At 40.6% G+C, this 14999-nt stretch overlaps 2 protein-coding genes across 2 annotated transcripts; both read right to left on the bottom strand.

Annotated features, from left to right (window-relative positions):
* Window positions 1-594: 594 nt before the first annotated feature.
* Window positions 595-1239, bottom strand: LOC141620280 (uncharacterized). Its single transcript, XM_074437196.1, has one exon. It carries the CDS (start codon window positions 1237-1239, stop codon window positions 595-597), a length of 645 nt encoding a protein of 214 aa, XP_074293297.1.
* A 1723-nt stretch (window positions 1240-2962) lies between these two features.
* Window positions 2963-4997, bottom strand: LOC141620279 (uncharacterized). The gene is made up of 3 exons (XM_074437195.1): window positions 4880-4997; window positions 4169-4473; window positions 2963-4087 (listed from the first exon to the last, which is right to left on the bottom strand). Exons 1-3 carry the CDS (start codon window positions 4995-4997, stop codon window positions 2963-2965), a joined length of 1548 nt encoding a protein of 515 aa, XP_074293296.1.
* Between the last annotated feature and the right edge of the window lie 10002 nt (window positions 4998-14999).

Genomic DNA, 14999 nt, shown 5'->3' with positions numbered 1-14999 from the left:
ATTTATTTATATACTAAATTTGATAATAATAATAAAAAAATCACAAAAGTCATAAAATGCATCCTCATTTAGCTATAAATGTTTGATGTAAGGCAACATTTGTGAGCCAAAATTCAAGCCAATATTTTTTTACTCCCAGCACCAAAATAATTATATGTATGTGTCAATAATCTTTCTTATCATTGTATCAATATCAAGGTAAGTCAGGTAAGTCATGTATTAAGGTTTTAAATTAATAATTTATTTATTTATTTATTTATTTTTAAGTTTCATTGGTTATGAAGTAATCTTCACATTTTTAACCTTCACATATATGTTGTTTTGTTCTTATTTAGAGGCTAACAAGATTTGTGGAGTTGTGCTATTCAAAAGTAAATATACTTATATCTTTATGATTCAATACCCTATTTATTACATTATTTAAGGGAAAACTTAATAACAATAAGGTTAATATTATATAAATTAAATTCCACAATTTTGTTTGTTATTAATCACTCAGTGGATTTTTTTTGTAGGGATAGTTCATTGGAGAAAGAAGACTATTTGAAGAAGAGAAATACTAGAATTTTTTTTTTTGAAATACCCAAATGAGTATTATGCCATAACTATTAACTCCTTCTGAACCAAGTTTACAACATCAGGAGGGAAGTCATCCGACCAGGCACGTCTACCCTCAAACCATGGATAGAGGTGAGTAAGTGAATGAGCAACCGCATTGAGTTTACGACGAACAAAAGAAAAACTAAAGGAATCAAAAAACAAACAAGTAGATAAAATATCTAAATAGACTAAATGTATATCACTCCGACCATGCTTCTTCAATCGAAGGTCTTCCACTACGCTCAAGCAATCGCTTTCAAAGATGACATGCTTAATTCCCGCTCTACGTGCTTCCTGGGCTCCGTGTAGGATCGCCATTGCTTCCGCGAACTTAGGCTCCATGTCCACGCTCGTTTGTGACGCCACACACCACTCCACACTCCCCTGGCTATTACGACAAACCAACCCCCATCCAACCCCTAGCCCCGCTATCAAACCCGCATCAACATTAATTTTGGCCACACCTGCCCTCGGCGCCTCCCACCCCAGCTCAGCTGTAGAATCGCCCTCTGTACAACCTTCTGCCACACTCTCACTCCCCCTAGTTCTTCCCCCACCACGATCAGTCCCCACCTCATCCATGCCACTCATCTCTGCAATTAGCTCTCTTATACGTCGAAGAACCAATCCGCCCTCCATTCTCCGTCCTCAAAAATAGCCTTATTTCGTCGCTCTCATATAGCCCCACAACCAACCATTAAATTGACTCGCTCCCTCGCTCCCATATCCCGCATAATGTCTATCACCCAATCTCTCACCCTTCTATGCTCCATCCCCCGTCCAACCTCCAACTCCCGTTCCCCCAAACCCCCCCAACCCACCCACAATCCCGGACCACATGGAGACAAGTATCCACATAGTCATGGCATCTCGGGCACATAGTATCCGCCAATTCCGATCGGGCTGCGATATTCTTTTTGGTAGCTATAGCATCATTGCAAAGCTGCCAAAAGAACACTTTTATGCGAGGTAAAACCGGGGTTTTCCAAACGATATTCCAGAGTTGCTTCTCACTCGCATAATCAGACGAGCTCGCCATTTCAGTCCCGTCTCCGTTGAGGGCGTGATAGGCAGATTTCACGGTGTATGCTCCGTCCTTCTCCAAGTCCCAACACCACTCATCCATAGGTTTGGTATGACTAATCCGAATATTAAGAATACGACTCGCCTCAAATGGTAAGAAAATCGCCTGGACTTTCGAGGCATTCCACCCAAAACCGTCCTTCGCCATAAGGTCAGCAACAAGAAGGGCATTAGCTTCCTCCCTTGGCGAAATGATGCGTCTGGTTTGTGTACCAGGCACCCACGGATCCTCCCAAATACGCGTACTAAGGCCATCTCCAATTCTCCTCTGAGCACCCATATTAAGGACATCCCTAGCCTCCCATATCCCTCGCCAAGTGTAGCTAGGATTATTGCCTAATTCAGCCTCCATGAAGGATGAATTTCGGAAATATTTCCCTTTTAGAATCTCACCATTAAGCAATCAGAATTAGTCATCAAACGCCAAGCTTGTTTACCGAGAAGCGATATATTGAACTTCCTAAAGTCTCGAAAACCCATTCCCCCTCGACATTTAGGCCTACACATCTTATCCCACGCCACCCAAGGAATCTTTTGTTTCCCATTCTCACTTCCCCATCAAAACCGTGATATGAGGGAACGCAAATCGTCACAAAAATTAGCCGGGAGCTTAAAAATACTCATCTCGTAAGTAGGAATGGATTGGCCTATAGCCTTTATCAAAGTTTCCTTCCCCGCTTTTGAGAGTAACTTACCCCGCCATCCTTGTAAATTTTTGCTAAGTCTATCACGTATCGTTCTTATGACCACATACTTTGACCGCCCCACGACTGTAGGTAGCCCCAAGTATTTCTCTTGCTCCTCCACCATACGGACTCCAAGTACACCAAGCACCTCCAGTTTCCTATCCCAAGTCGTACCCTTGCTAAACGAAACCGTCGTTTTCTCCAAGCTCACAAGTTGGCCCGAGGCCTACTTATAATCACGCAGGATATCACGCACACATCTCGCTTCCCTCCCCTTTGCCTTCACAAAAATAATATTATCGTCTGCAAAAAAAGAGGTGTGAAACAGTGGGAGCATGTGGAGAAATACGGATACCATGGATGGACCCATTCTCGATAGCACGCCTGATCATACTCGAGAACACTTCGGCACACAGGATAAAAAGGTACGGGGATAAAGGGTCACCCCGTCGAATTCCTCTCTCCGGTCTGAACTCCTTAGAAAGCAACCCATTCAAGCTCACCGCATATGACACCGTTTCCACGCACATCATAACCCGATTAACCCACCGACTCTCGAATCCCATAACATTTAAAACCGCTCGCAAAAATCCTCACTCAACTCTATTATACGCTTTAGACATATCGAGCTTAAGTGCCATATGGCCACCCCCACTTCTCGAATTCTTCATATGATGGAACAGTTCAAACACAATAAGGACATTATCTGTGATGAGGCGACCAGGAGTAAAGGCACTTTGATTTTCCGACACAATCTCACCCAGAAAAACTTTTAAGCGGTTTGCCAAGACCTTTGAAATCAATTTATAGATAACAGTACAAAGGCTAATTGGTCGAAACACAAACATTTTGTCGGGGGCTTTCTTTTTCGGAATTAAAACGATATTAGTTTTGTTAAGGCCCTCTGGAATAGGAGCCCCATTGAGGACATTCAACACTGTTCGAATAACAGAGGGTCCGATAATATGCCAATAAGTTTGATAAAAGAGTCCATTCATACCATCGATACCTGGAGCTTTGAGCGGGTGCATTTGTTTGAGAGCAGTAATCACCTCTTCTTCACTATAGTCGTTGCTTAGCCCAGCGTTCATTTCCTCCGTAACTCGACCCTCTATCCCGACCAGAATGGCTCCAAATTTTGTAGGCCGAGAGCTGCTAAATAACTCGGAGAAATAGGACATGGCACACGAGGCAATAGCTTGATTAGTAGTGTGTGTCCTCCCCTCGTCATCAATGAGTTTAGAGATATGGTTCCTTGCTTTGCGTTGGCCTGCTTTCCTATGGAAGAACTTAGTATTACGGTCCCCATCACGTAACCACAGAGCTCTCGATCGCTGCCGCCAAAAGAATTCCTCCTGTCTAAGTAGATGGGCTATATCACAAACAAGCTGCTGTCTCTCTTTCACTAATTGCAACGATCGTCCTCCCGCATTAAGGCGGTCTAATCTGCTCCTTTTCTTCTTTAGATCCCTAAGAATTTTACCAATGCTTACTCCTTTCCACTCGTTCAGTTTGAAGTCACATCGATTAATTGTCTCAAGCAGGTCTCCCGTATCCAAATCCCACGCCCTTCTGACCGCATCTTCGCACCCATTCTCTCCTACCCAAATTTGTTCAAACCGAAAAAGCTTTGATCGCTCCTGCATATCTATCCCACTACGCTGAAGAATCACCTTAATTGGCGCATGATCAGACCATTCTCGAGAGAGGTGGACAAGCTTTGCATACGGAAACAAATCTCCTCACGAACTTGTTATCATAGCCCGATCGATTCTGCTCTGACGGTTGTCTTCCCTAACCTGCCCGTTATCGTAAGTAAAAGCATAGCCTTCCATAGGTAAATATCTAAGCCCGCACTCATCCACAGCATCCCGAAAGTTATTCATTTGCCATTGCGCCCTTTCACCGCCTTTCATTTCATTTGAGAAAAGGATTTTATTGTAGTCACCCACACATATCCACGGGTCATCAGATTCTCGAGCAAGGATTCGGAGTTGTTGCCAAGACAGGTGACGATCCTGTACAGCAGCCCACCCATAGAAGCCAGTAAGACGCCATCTACTACCATCGAACTCAACATCCACATCAATATAATGAACTGACGCTGAACGAAAGTGACAGATAACATCGTTCCGCCATAGTAAAGCCAGCCCACTCGACCTTCCTACACTATCCACCTCATATCCACTATACCCCTCCAAACGATTCCTAACTTTCCTCATATCACGACTATTCAATTTAGTTTCGCATAAGAATATAATAGCCGGGGCCTCCCGTCGGATAAGGTTTTGAAGACCGCCTACTGCATCGGGGTTGCCCAGCCCCTTGCAGTTAAGGCTCAAAATACTCATTGGGCCCGGCGGGGTTGAGCTAATTCAACCTCCGCCTCAGATATAGACACATCCTTGTGATAATTAACCTTTTTATTCATGCCACCCTCCTTATTCTCGTCCTCATTTCTACTTCATTTTTTTTATTATTATTCAGCACCTCCTTCTGATATGTCTTACCCTCACCAATTACCCTTGCTAAACGTGTCCAATGCTGCCCTATACTCCTACTCACACCCATACCTCCTTCCTCTCCTCCATCAACAGAAACCCCGCTTTTCTCCACAGCTAACTCCATCACAGTGGCCTTATTTCCCTCCGAAATCAGCCTGCTTTCCCCCACCCACTGCTTATGTCATCAGCCCTCCCAATTCCTTCTCCCACATCCATAGTAACCTCAGCTGTCCCCACGGTATAGTGCCCAACCTCCTGGTTTTTCTCCACCATGATAGGCTCCTCCTCAGTGCCTCCAGTCTTCTCCACCAAGGTCCCCCTCTTTTTTGCCCTATGTGTTAGTGCAAAAGCTTGGAGTTTTTCCACCATCTTTGCCAAATCATCTTCCTCACTCCGCTTTTGTTCATCTGCAAAATCACTACTCAAATTTCGTGCCACTCTAGACGTGACCTCAACATTTGTTTTAACCACCTTCCATGGCGAAGCACGCAAATCATCTCCAAACGACAGTTCTTCCGTTTCATAAGGGCCCTCATCACAATCCTTCTCTCCATGGCCAAGCACCCCACATCCATAGCAAAAGGTAGGTAATTTCTCATATTTAATCTTAAAGTCAAGCACCCTACTCGAGGACATGCGTATCTCCACAGCCTTCTTCAAAGGTCGACGAACATCATGGACCACACGAATCCGCACAGCTCTTTCCATCTCCGGGAATGGGACCTCATCCACCCCAATATAGCAGCCTATTTGAGCCCCAATTCTACGAAGGCTGGCCTCATTCGATCGCCCTTTCAGCGGGAGATCATACACACGAGCCCATATAGGCAGATTATATAATGGAGTCTCAACTGTCTTCCCATCTTCTTGTGTTTCATTAAGGCACCAAACGAACTTATCAAAGTGCCAAGGTTGACCGTCTAGCACTCTGGTCTTATCCCTCTCGTCATCAAATCTGAACAAGAAAACCTTCTCCTTGGGATCCAATATGTTACCAATGATTTTCCCTTTAGGGTTCCATAATTTTATCATCGAATCTATAGCCGCCCTCACATTTATCGCCTTTGACGCCCATATTTTCCCTACAAGCATAGAGCCTGGAGTAGCACTACGCCCCTCATCATCACCCCCATCCCAATCAAAAGCAGTCGAATTCAAACCCTTATTCTCCATAATCTCCTTACCCTTTCTTCTACTCGAGCCTTCCATTAATAAGGGTTCAAGAAGATCGCAAAAAATAAAAACACACTACTCGCAAAGGCAAAAGAAAAAACCAGAAAAAGAGACTTAAAGTGAATAACCGAACCGAAAATTGCAGATTTCCACGTACCAGAACCGAAAAAATCAGCCTCGAACAAGTAGGAGAGAGCGATGACTAAGCATAGACGAACCTTTCATAGGAAACCCTAGGAAGAGTTTTAAATTCACCTATTCTTTTAGTAGATAGGGGATTGCATTGAAACTAGTTAGAAATACTAGAATTGCTTAACCAAATACTCCCTCCATTCCACTCAATACTGTGTTATAAACTAACTACAAAATTGACAATATGAATGTGAATGATTAATTGTTTTTAGGTTACTAAAAAAAATTAAGTATTTCTAAAACTTTCAAATGTATGTTTTATTTGGGTATGTGTTGTTTTTTATTCATCATTTTTCCTTTGAAAAATAGATCTCATAGAATGAAGTTTTAGTTGCGAGGATCTCAATCTTATTAAAAAGTTGGACAACAAAATCCTGTTGACATTGATAATGGCTAAATATAAACTATTATCTAATATGGAAACATGTCATATTATCTAATGTATATGTCTTATAACACATAATGAGATTGTAATGAGAATTGTAGTAGGCTATTGTTTAACTCATTTTATCATTTATGCAAAAATATAAAATTTAGGATTTTTGACAAATTAATAGATGATATACTAATACTAGCATTTATTAAACTGAGAAGATAAAAAGTCCTATAATTCTATATGTTTTAAGCTCCTTACATTGTGAGATTTATCATTCTCAAAAAAAGAAAGGAAAAAAAAAAAGAAATGGGAAGACAAATGGACGTTCAAACTTTCACATAGAAAATTTAGTACAAAATCTATACAATCTAATTAAAAAGCAACCTTAATCATTTAATTATTTTTACATGGGTGTCATGAATTACTGGACTCATTGAAAGGTAATTTTTTTTAGAATCACATGTTTTTAATATATTAATCAAAATAACAACTAAAATACAATACATAATTTTGAAAATAAACCAAAGTTGTCGAAAAACTAAGGCATTGGCCAACTAACTTTTATGTATTTCAAGACTATATTTTTTAAATGGATCAACTAATTGCTCAGAGAAATATAAAGAATACGATAAACAGATCAACTAATTGCCGAGGTCACAAGCCCCATTGTTCTCGCTCTTTATTTTATTTCTCTAATTTTAATTTTCTCATTGTTCATAAAAATTCGTTTATTTTCCCAGTTTTATTTGTTATATTTTTCCTCAAACATACATCATTTGTTACTCTATCAAGCTTATCTTTTCTTCCTTGTTATAATCACAAGTTAATAATATGACAACTTAATTGGAAGTGATATTATAAGCGACAAATTAATAGCTAAACTTTTATTTGTGAGTAAATAAAGGAAAAGAATATTACAAGAACATTTCGGGAGTAAATATAAGGAAAATGGATAATAATTTTAGGGTAGAAAAGATTAAGAATTAGATAGTTTGAAGACAATTTTTTTTAAAAAGTAGGGTAATGTTTTGCAAAACAATAGCAAGTGATGCCAGAAACTTGACTTTTTTCGCCGGAAGAATGTTTTTGGTAGTGTTTGATAAAAGAACATAAATGTTAGGTAGTTTAACGCAAAAATAAAATGTCAGTAATATTTCTATAAAAGAGATAAATATTAGGCACGGTCTCACAAAAAAAAGTCAAAATAAAATTTGAATAAACAAACCGGTATAATTTTGCACGGGTTTAAGACTAGTAAATAAATATAAAATGGTGTATCTATCTTTCCCGATAAGTCTTGCTTAAGACAGATACTCCGTCTTAAATCTTAAAACGGGTCACCACAGATTGCTAATATAAACACAACACACATTTTAGTGGGCAACTTCCAATCAGTCCGTCTCATTAAAGACGGACACTATCCGTCTATAATTATAAACGAATAGTGTCCCTCTCACAAATGAGAGTGAGTAGTGCAAGTGGGGCTATCCATTTTACACCCACTTGTACTACCCATTTTCATTTGTAAGAGGGACAATATCCGTCTATAGCCGTCTATAATGAGAATTGGTGAGAATTTGATATGTATTTGTGTATCCTTATATTTATTTATTTATTTACTAGTGTAGATCCCGCGTAAATGCACGGCTTTTTAGATAATAATGTAGGAAGACATTAAATACATTAGGGAGTATATTATTATACGATTACATTTACCCAAAAAATAACTTTAAGTAATGACTTAATTATACAATAAAATTGTGCAATATATTTTGTCTCATACGTATTATTAATGCAATGACACATGTATAAGAAAATCAAAATATCTCATTAATGTGTGTTTACAAATTAAAAATTAGTAGTAGTATCTCCTATTTATGGCAAATAATTAATATGATATAATTATGATATATTGTGAGGAGTGATATATTGTGATGAGTGATGACCAATCATAGAGCATTTCATTTGAGCGGGAAAATTTTAGAGAACTTTTATTCTCTTAGTAGTAGGAGGATTTGAGCGGGAAAATTTCAGAGAACTTTTATTCTCTTAGTAGTAGGGGGAAGTAGTAGGGGGATTTTTTTGAAGAAGTGTATCCTTAGACCTTGGGGAAGGCATTTGGGCAAAAGCCGCATAGTCAACATTAAAGAAGCTGATGCGAACATTCATTCAACATTCTAGAGATAGAAAGAGAAAAAGAAAAAAAAAAAAATCCCAAACAAATCAGATGCTTGAACCCAATGCCGGCCTACCACCGGATTACAACCGGCCCAATGAACATCCAACTCCGGCCATCCCAAATGCAGACTTTCCTATTCTCTCCTCACAAGTATCCCACAAAAACTCCAAGAGGAAGACAATGCACGTTGATGAATTTCAAGCCACCACGAATACCAGTGGTAGTCCACCAGCGGGGCAGATCAATACCAGCGGTCCACAACCAAAACAGATCTCAACCCCTCATACGTTCTCGTATAAGGAGAAGGTTCAGGGGGTCTCCTTTGATGATTACACACTCAATGATCTTTCCTTAGATGATATTGATATGGATTCTGATGATGATGATGTATACATAGAAGATGATGAAGATGTATGTCCACGTATCTGTCTCACAAAGCAGGAAAAAGCCAACATCCGAAGGCCATGGAGGCATTCCCTTATCATAAAAATGTTTGATAAGAAGATAGGTTACCTTGCTCTGATGAGAAAATTGCAAGCAAAGTGGTCGATCAAAGGAAAGCTTGTACTTACAGATTTAACAGAGAATTACTATATAGCAAGATTTACCTCTAAACAAGATTATGAGTTTGTAGTAACTCAAGGTCCATGGATGATCGATGACCACTATTTAACTATTCGAAGATGGGTTCCGAATTTTGTTCCATCCGCAGATACGATTAAGTATTTAACGGCATGGATTCGTATCCCGAATCTACCAGTTGAATACTTTAATGAAATGTTTCTTAAGAAGATCGGTTCAAAAATTGGCAAAGTTGTTCGAATCGATAAGAATACTGCCATGGCGGAGAGAGGTCAATTCACAAGACTAAGTGTTGAAGTCGACATTTCAAAACCTTTACTGTCTAAGTTTCGGTTAAATGCTAAGGTTTATGGAATCCAATATGAAGGTCTTAAGATGATCTGTTTTAAGTGTGGTAAGCTAGGTCATGGGGTTGAACAATGTCCAACAGCTATCTCGAAAGATACAGGGGAAGAGGTTGAGCACATGATAGTTCCAGGGGACTCTGTTTTGAATCGAGTCGAGCATTCCCTAGAAGCAGGTCTCCGACCAGAGGAGAAAGATGACTTTGGGGAATGGATGATGGTTAAAAAACCACCACGGAAAAGAACGACGGCGAACTCAGTACAAGCAAATCCCTTCCATACAGGTGCAAAGTCAATTTTCAATTTCGGTCAAAATTCGAAAGGAGCGGGAACGAATGGAGCGGGATCAAGATTTGGTATTTTAGGTAAAGATCACGAAAATTCTGCAAATCAATTAAATCCTACCAAAAATCTCGCCTCTACTTCCACCAATAATACTAGTAATATAGGCAATTTAAATATTTCCAATTCTAATACAATCAATCAAAGAATCGAGTCCTTTAATAAGCAAGCAAATAATCTTATTTCCAATAATTATTCTTCCAAAAAATCTACCAAATATATTCCAAAAAAAAAAAATACTCAAACAAATACTCCTACTGTTAATCACGGTTCTCCTACCCCAGTTTTAAAAGATATTACAAATCTTCCTATCCCTTCCAAACACCAGTCCAGCAAACACAATGCTATAGCAAACCCGAGAGTTGAGAGTGAAGCATCTACAGCGCCCCTCACTCATTCAATCATAGCCCCACCCAACAATGAATCCTCACCCGTACGTATACTATCAAGACCACCCCCTACCTCAGCCACGGTGCCTGTCACAGAGCCCAGAGATAGTGGTGGTACCACCAACACAAATTCTGAATATCAAAACTTGGCCGGAGATGCCCGCTCCTTATATGGTGGTGATGATATCGGAATGCCCAATAATGGACCTCCGACTCGAAGTGGAGAAGAACAATCCATCGAAGCTGCTGCTGGAGATGTCGATACCATGGAGTATTGACGACATTCTAAAGCTAGTAAGTCGCGCTTATCTATCATCGTTAAACTATCTACCTGACTTTATGAGTACACAAATACCAAACTTGTGTCCGAACCTTCCCCATATCACTATGCTAGTATGGAATGTCCAAGGAACGGGAAGCAAAGCTAAAATTAATGCGATTAAGGAGGTGGTACGGCTGTACAAACCTACGGTGATTGCTCTAGTTGAAACGCATATGGGGGAAGATCACGCTGTCAAATTAGGCAACATTATTGGCTATGATGGGAGTGCTAGAGTAAACACCATTGGGTTTAGCGGAGGGATATGGATTTATTGGAAAACGGATTTAGTGTCGGTCACACCGATTATGGAACATCAACAATTTCTTACAGTTGAAATAGCGCGAGTAGGGGAGCTACCTTGGTTTTTCTCAGCAGTTTATGCAAGCCCGGATCCTACCAATAGATGAGAGTTATGGACTGAACTTGAGAACTTTGCTCGCAACAATAACCACCCATGGATGCTTGCCGGTGATTTTAACGAAACTAGAACAATGGATGAAAGACACGGAGGTGACCAAAACATGGCAAGAAGATGCGATAGATTTAATAACTGGATTGAAAATTGCGAGTTGATAGAATTGGCATTTACGGGCTCCTCGCATACTTGGGCTCGAGGCAATTCTGTCGAGACACGAAAGAGTGCCAGGTTAGATAGGGCCCTCTGTAAATCGACTTGGAGCACTAAATTTGAGGATGCCATAGTTCGACATCTACCAGCTTTTCAGTCTGATCACTGCCCGTTATTAATCTCACCAAACGGTTTTGCCCCGACACACAACATTAATCGTCCTTTTCGATTCCAAGCTTGTTGGATGAAACATGAGAATTTTAAGGAATTTGTTGAAGAAAACTGGCCCAAAGATGGCTTATTTCCTAATCGTCTTCAGCAACTCTCGGGAAAGCTTCAAGATTGGAACAATAATACCTTTGGTAACATTTTTCGAAAGAAAAAAGAATTAAAGGCGAGAATAGGAGGGTGCCAACGAGAATTATCAAAAACAAGAGTACCCTATTTAATCAAATTAGAAGCCCGCTTGCGAAGAGAACTTGATGAGGTACTCGAACAGGAGGAGCTCCTTTGGTACCAGAAATCGCAGCTTGAATATATTAAAGACGGAGATCGAAATACGTCTTACTTCCAGGTTAGCACTTTAATTCGAAGATGGAGAAACAGAATTAATTCACTTAAGAACGTGAATGGCGAGTGGGTAGAGGATCCGTCTGAAATTAAAGAGCTTATTGTCGCGTTTTATAAAGACCTGTATACAGAGGAGCATAATCACAGTGAAGAAGATAACCTCCCTTGGGGATTGTTCCAGGAATTCAACAATGAAGAATGGGATTGGTTAACTAGACCGTTTACCATTGTAGAAATCGAAAAAGTAATAAATCATATGGGCTCACTCAAAGCTCCGGGTCCAGACGGTTTTCAAGCCCTTTTCTATCAGAAAAACTGGTCCCTTATCGCGCAGCCTCTTTGTGACATGGTTATTAACGCTTTAGAGGGAAAAGGATTTCCGGAGGGTTTAAATGATACACATTTGGTTCTTATCCCGAAAGTGAATGCCCCGGAGACAATTTCCCAATTTCGACCCATTGGACTTTGCAATGTTGCCTATAAAATTATCAGTAAAACGTTAGCTAATCGCATCAAAAAGGTGCTGCCTCGTCTCATCTCGGAAACACAAAGCGGCTTCGTTCCCGGGCGACAAATTTCAGACAATATCGTTATTTTTCAAGAAGCGATACATTCTATTAGAAAAAAGACGGGTCGATTAGGGTATATGGCAATCAAGATTGATCTCGAGAAGGCATACGATCGATTGAGATGGAGTTTTATAGAAGACACTTTGAAAGATATGATATTTCCACAGCTATTAATCGACGTTGTTATGGAATGTGTATCAACGACTCGTATGCGTATTTTATGGAACGAAGAGCCAACTGAACAATTCATCCCGTCTAGAGGAGTTAGACAAGGTGACCCGCTCTCCTCGTACCTCTTTGTTATGTGCCTTGAAAAATTACAACAAGCCATTGATAGGGGAGTCAGGAACAAAAATTGGAAACCGATTGTCCTAGGAAGAGGAGGTCCTTCTATTACTAACCTGTTCTTTGCAGATGACATAGTAATCTTTGCGGAGGCAAGCGAGGAACAAGCTTTAGTAATACGATATGTGCTAGACAATTTCTGCAGTGCATCTGGCGAGAAAATAAGTACGGCTAAATCCAGAGTGTTTTTCTCCAATAATACCGAACAAGCTACTCGGGATTCGGTCAAAGAAGCTTTGGGTTTCGAAGACACAGAAGACCTCGGTATCTACCTCGGAATGCCGACTATTAATGGGCGGGTTACACGCCATACATTCGCACATCTGGAGGATAAAATAAATAAACGATTGTCGGGATGGGCCACCAAAAGACTCTCGCTAGCAGGAAGAGACACACTCGTCAAATCGACCTTATCAACTATTACTAATTATAGTATGCAGACGGCAAAAATCCCGAGAACAATTTGTGATACAATAGATCGAAAAACCCGAAGATTCTTGTGGGGTGGCGATGAAGAGAAAAAGTCAGTACACTTAATAAATTGGGATACAGTTCAAAAACCCAAATCAAGAGGTGGGTTGGGAATAGCTTCAGCAAGGCAAGCGAACGCGGCATTTCTAACCAAGCTTGGTTGGAGAGTTTTAACGGAACCTACACGATTATGGTCACGAGTTTTAAGAGCTAAATATTGCAATAATAGATGCGATATTAATATTTTCAAACCCAAGCGAAATATGTCGAATGTTTGGGCGGGAATATCAACTCAAGAGAAAACTATTGTGCGAGGAACTGCTACAGCAGTAGGAAACGGTCGACGGACCTTGTTTTGGGATCACTCCTGGGTTGATGGAGAGTGCTTGTCGGATCACAATATAGCCCCAATTCCTACGAGCTCTCTGTCAGCCACCGTGAGCGATATGTGGTGCGAGAATAATGGTTGGAAGTGGGAACAATTCGCTGATTTACTACCACAATCAATCTTACAAAAAATTGCATCCATTTCCTTAATACCCGACCCCGATTTAGAAGATACTCTCTACTGGATAGGCACCTCGACGGGCAAATTCTCCCTCAAGTCGGCTCTTGGCTATTTGAACGAAGGTACCAATTTACAAGTCCCTGAAAGTCCAGTTTGGCGTACCATATGGAGACTACCTCTCCAACAAAAAATCCGTATGTTCATGTGGTTAGCAGCGCACGATCGTCTGATGGTTAATGTCAACAGATTTAAAAGAAATATGGGAGACAATCCGCTATGTCCAAGATGCAATCAAGAAGATGAAACAACCGATCACTTGCTCCGCTCTTGTCAGGTATCGAAACAAATTTGGCAGATCCTCGGGATTAGTCCCTCTAATGATTTCTTCTATAATATACCTTTTAATGATTGGCTGACAAAGAATGCAAGTAACGATGTCGAAGTAAATGCAACCGACTGGCCTGTTATTTTTGCGGTTACAATTTGGTGGATTTGGAAATGGCGCAATAATATCGTGTTTGGAAGAGATAGCGAGAACCCGAATCACCCTCATCAATTCCTACGGCAGCAGGTTCATATTACGAGACAAGCATTTAACAATTTTGATATTCTTATCCCGCCGCCGCGACCGCCTAATGTCGAGATTTTTGTTCGTTGGCAACCACCTCCGCATGGGTGGATGCTTCTTAATACAGACGGGGCCTCAAAGGGCAACCCAGGTCCGGCTGGTGGGGGAGGAGTTTTTCGTAATGCAGCCGGGGATCTCATCTCAGCATATCATTTCTCGTGTGGCATTTGTACCTCCATGAAGGCTGAGTTACTTGCGTTGTTAGTCGGGTTGGAAAGAGCAAAGACGATGCAGATTAATCGTTTATTAATCAACATGGATAATTTGCCTTGTGTTACGCTAATCAACGAAGACCAATTGGTAAGTAACAACTTAAAATTTATAGTCAAAAGATGCAAGGATTTGATTCGGAACTCTACTTGGACGGTGAAGCTGGAGCATGTGTATCGCGAGGCCAACAGAGCGGCTGACAATCTAGCTAATAGAGGAATTGAGTCGAGTACGATTCCTACTTTTTTAAATACTCCGTTTAGTGAATTACGATCAATCCTCCGGGAGGACGTTTTTGGGGTCGCTATTCCCCGTGTAATAGCTAACAATTAATCATTTCGGGGCTTTGCCCCTCTTT

The sequence above is a fragment of the Silene latifolia genome, chromosome X, assembly GCF_048544455.1.
Source record: "Silene latifolia isolate original U9 population chromosome X, ASM4854445v1, whole genome shotgun sequence".
NCBI classification, from domain to species: Eukaryota; Viridiplantae; Streptophyta; class Magnoliopsida; order Caryophyllales; family Caryophyllaceae; genus Silene; species Silene latifolia.
This window is presented reverse-complemented; position numbering and strand designations above follow the sequence as displayed.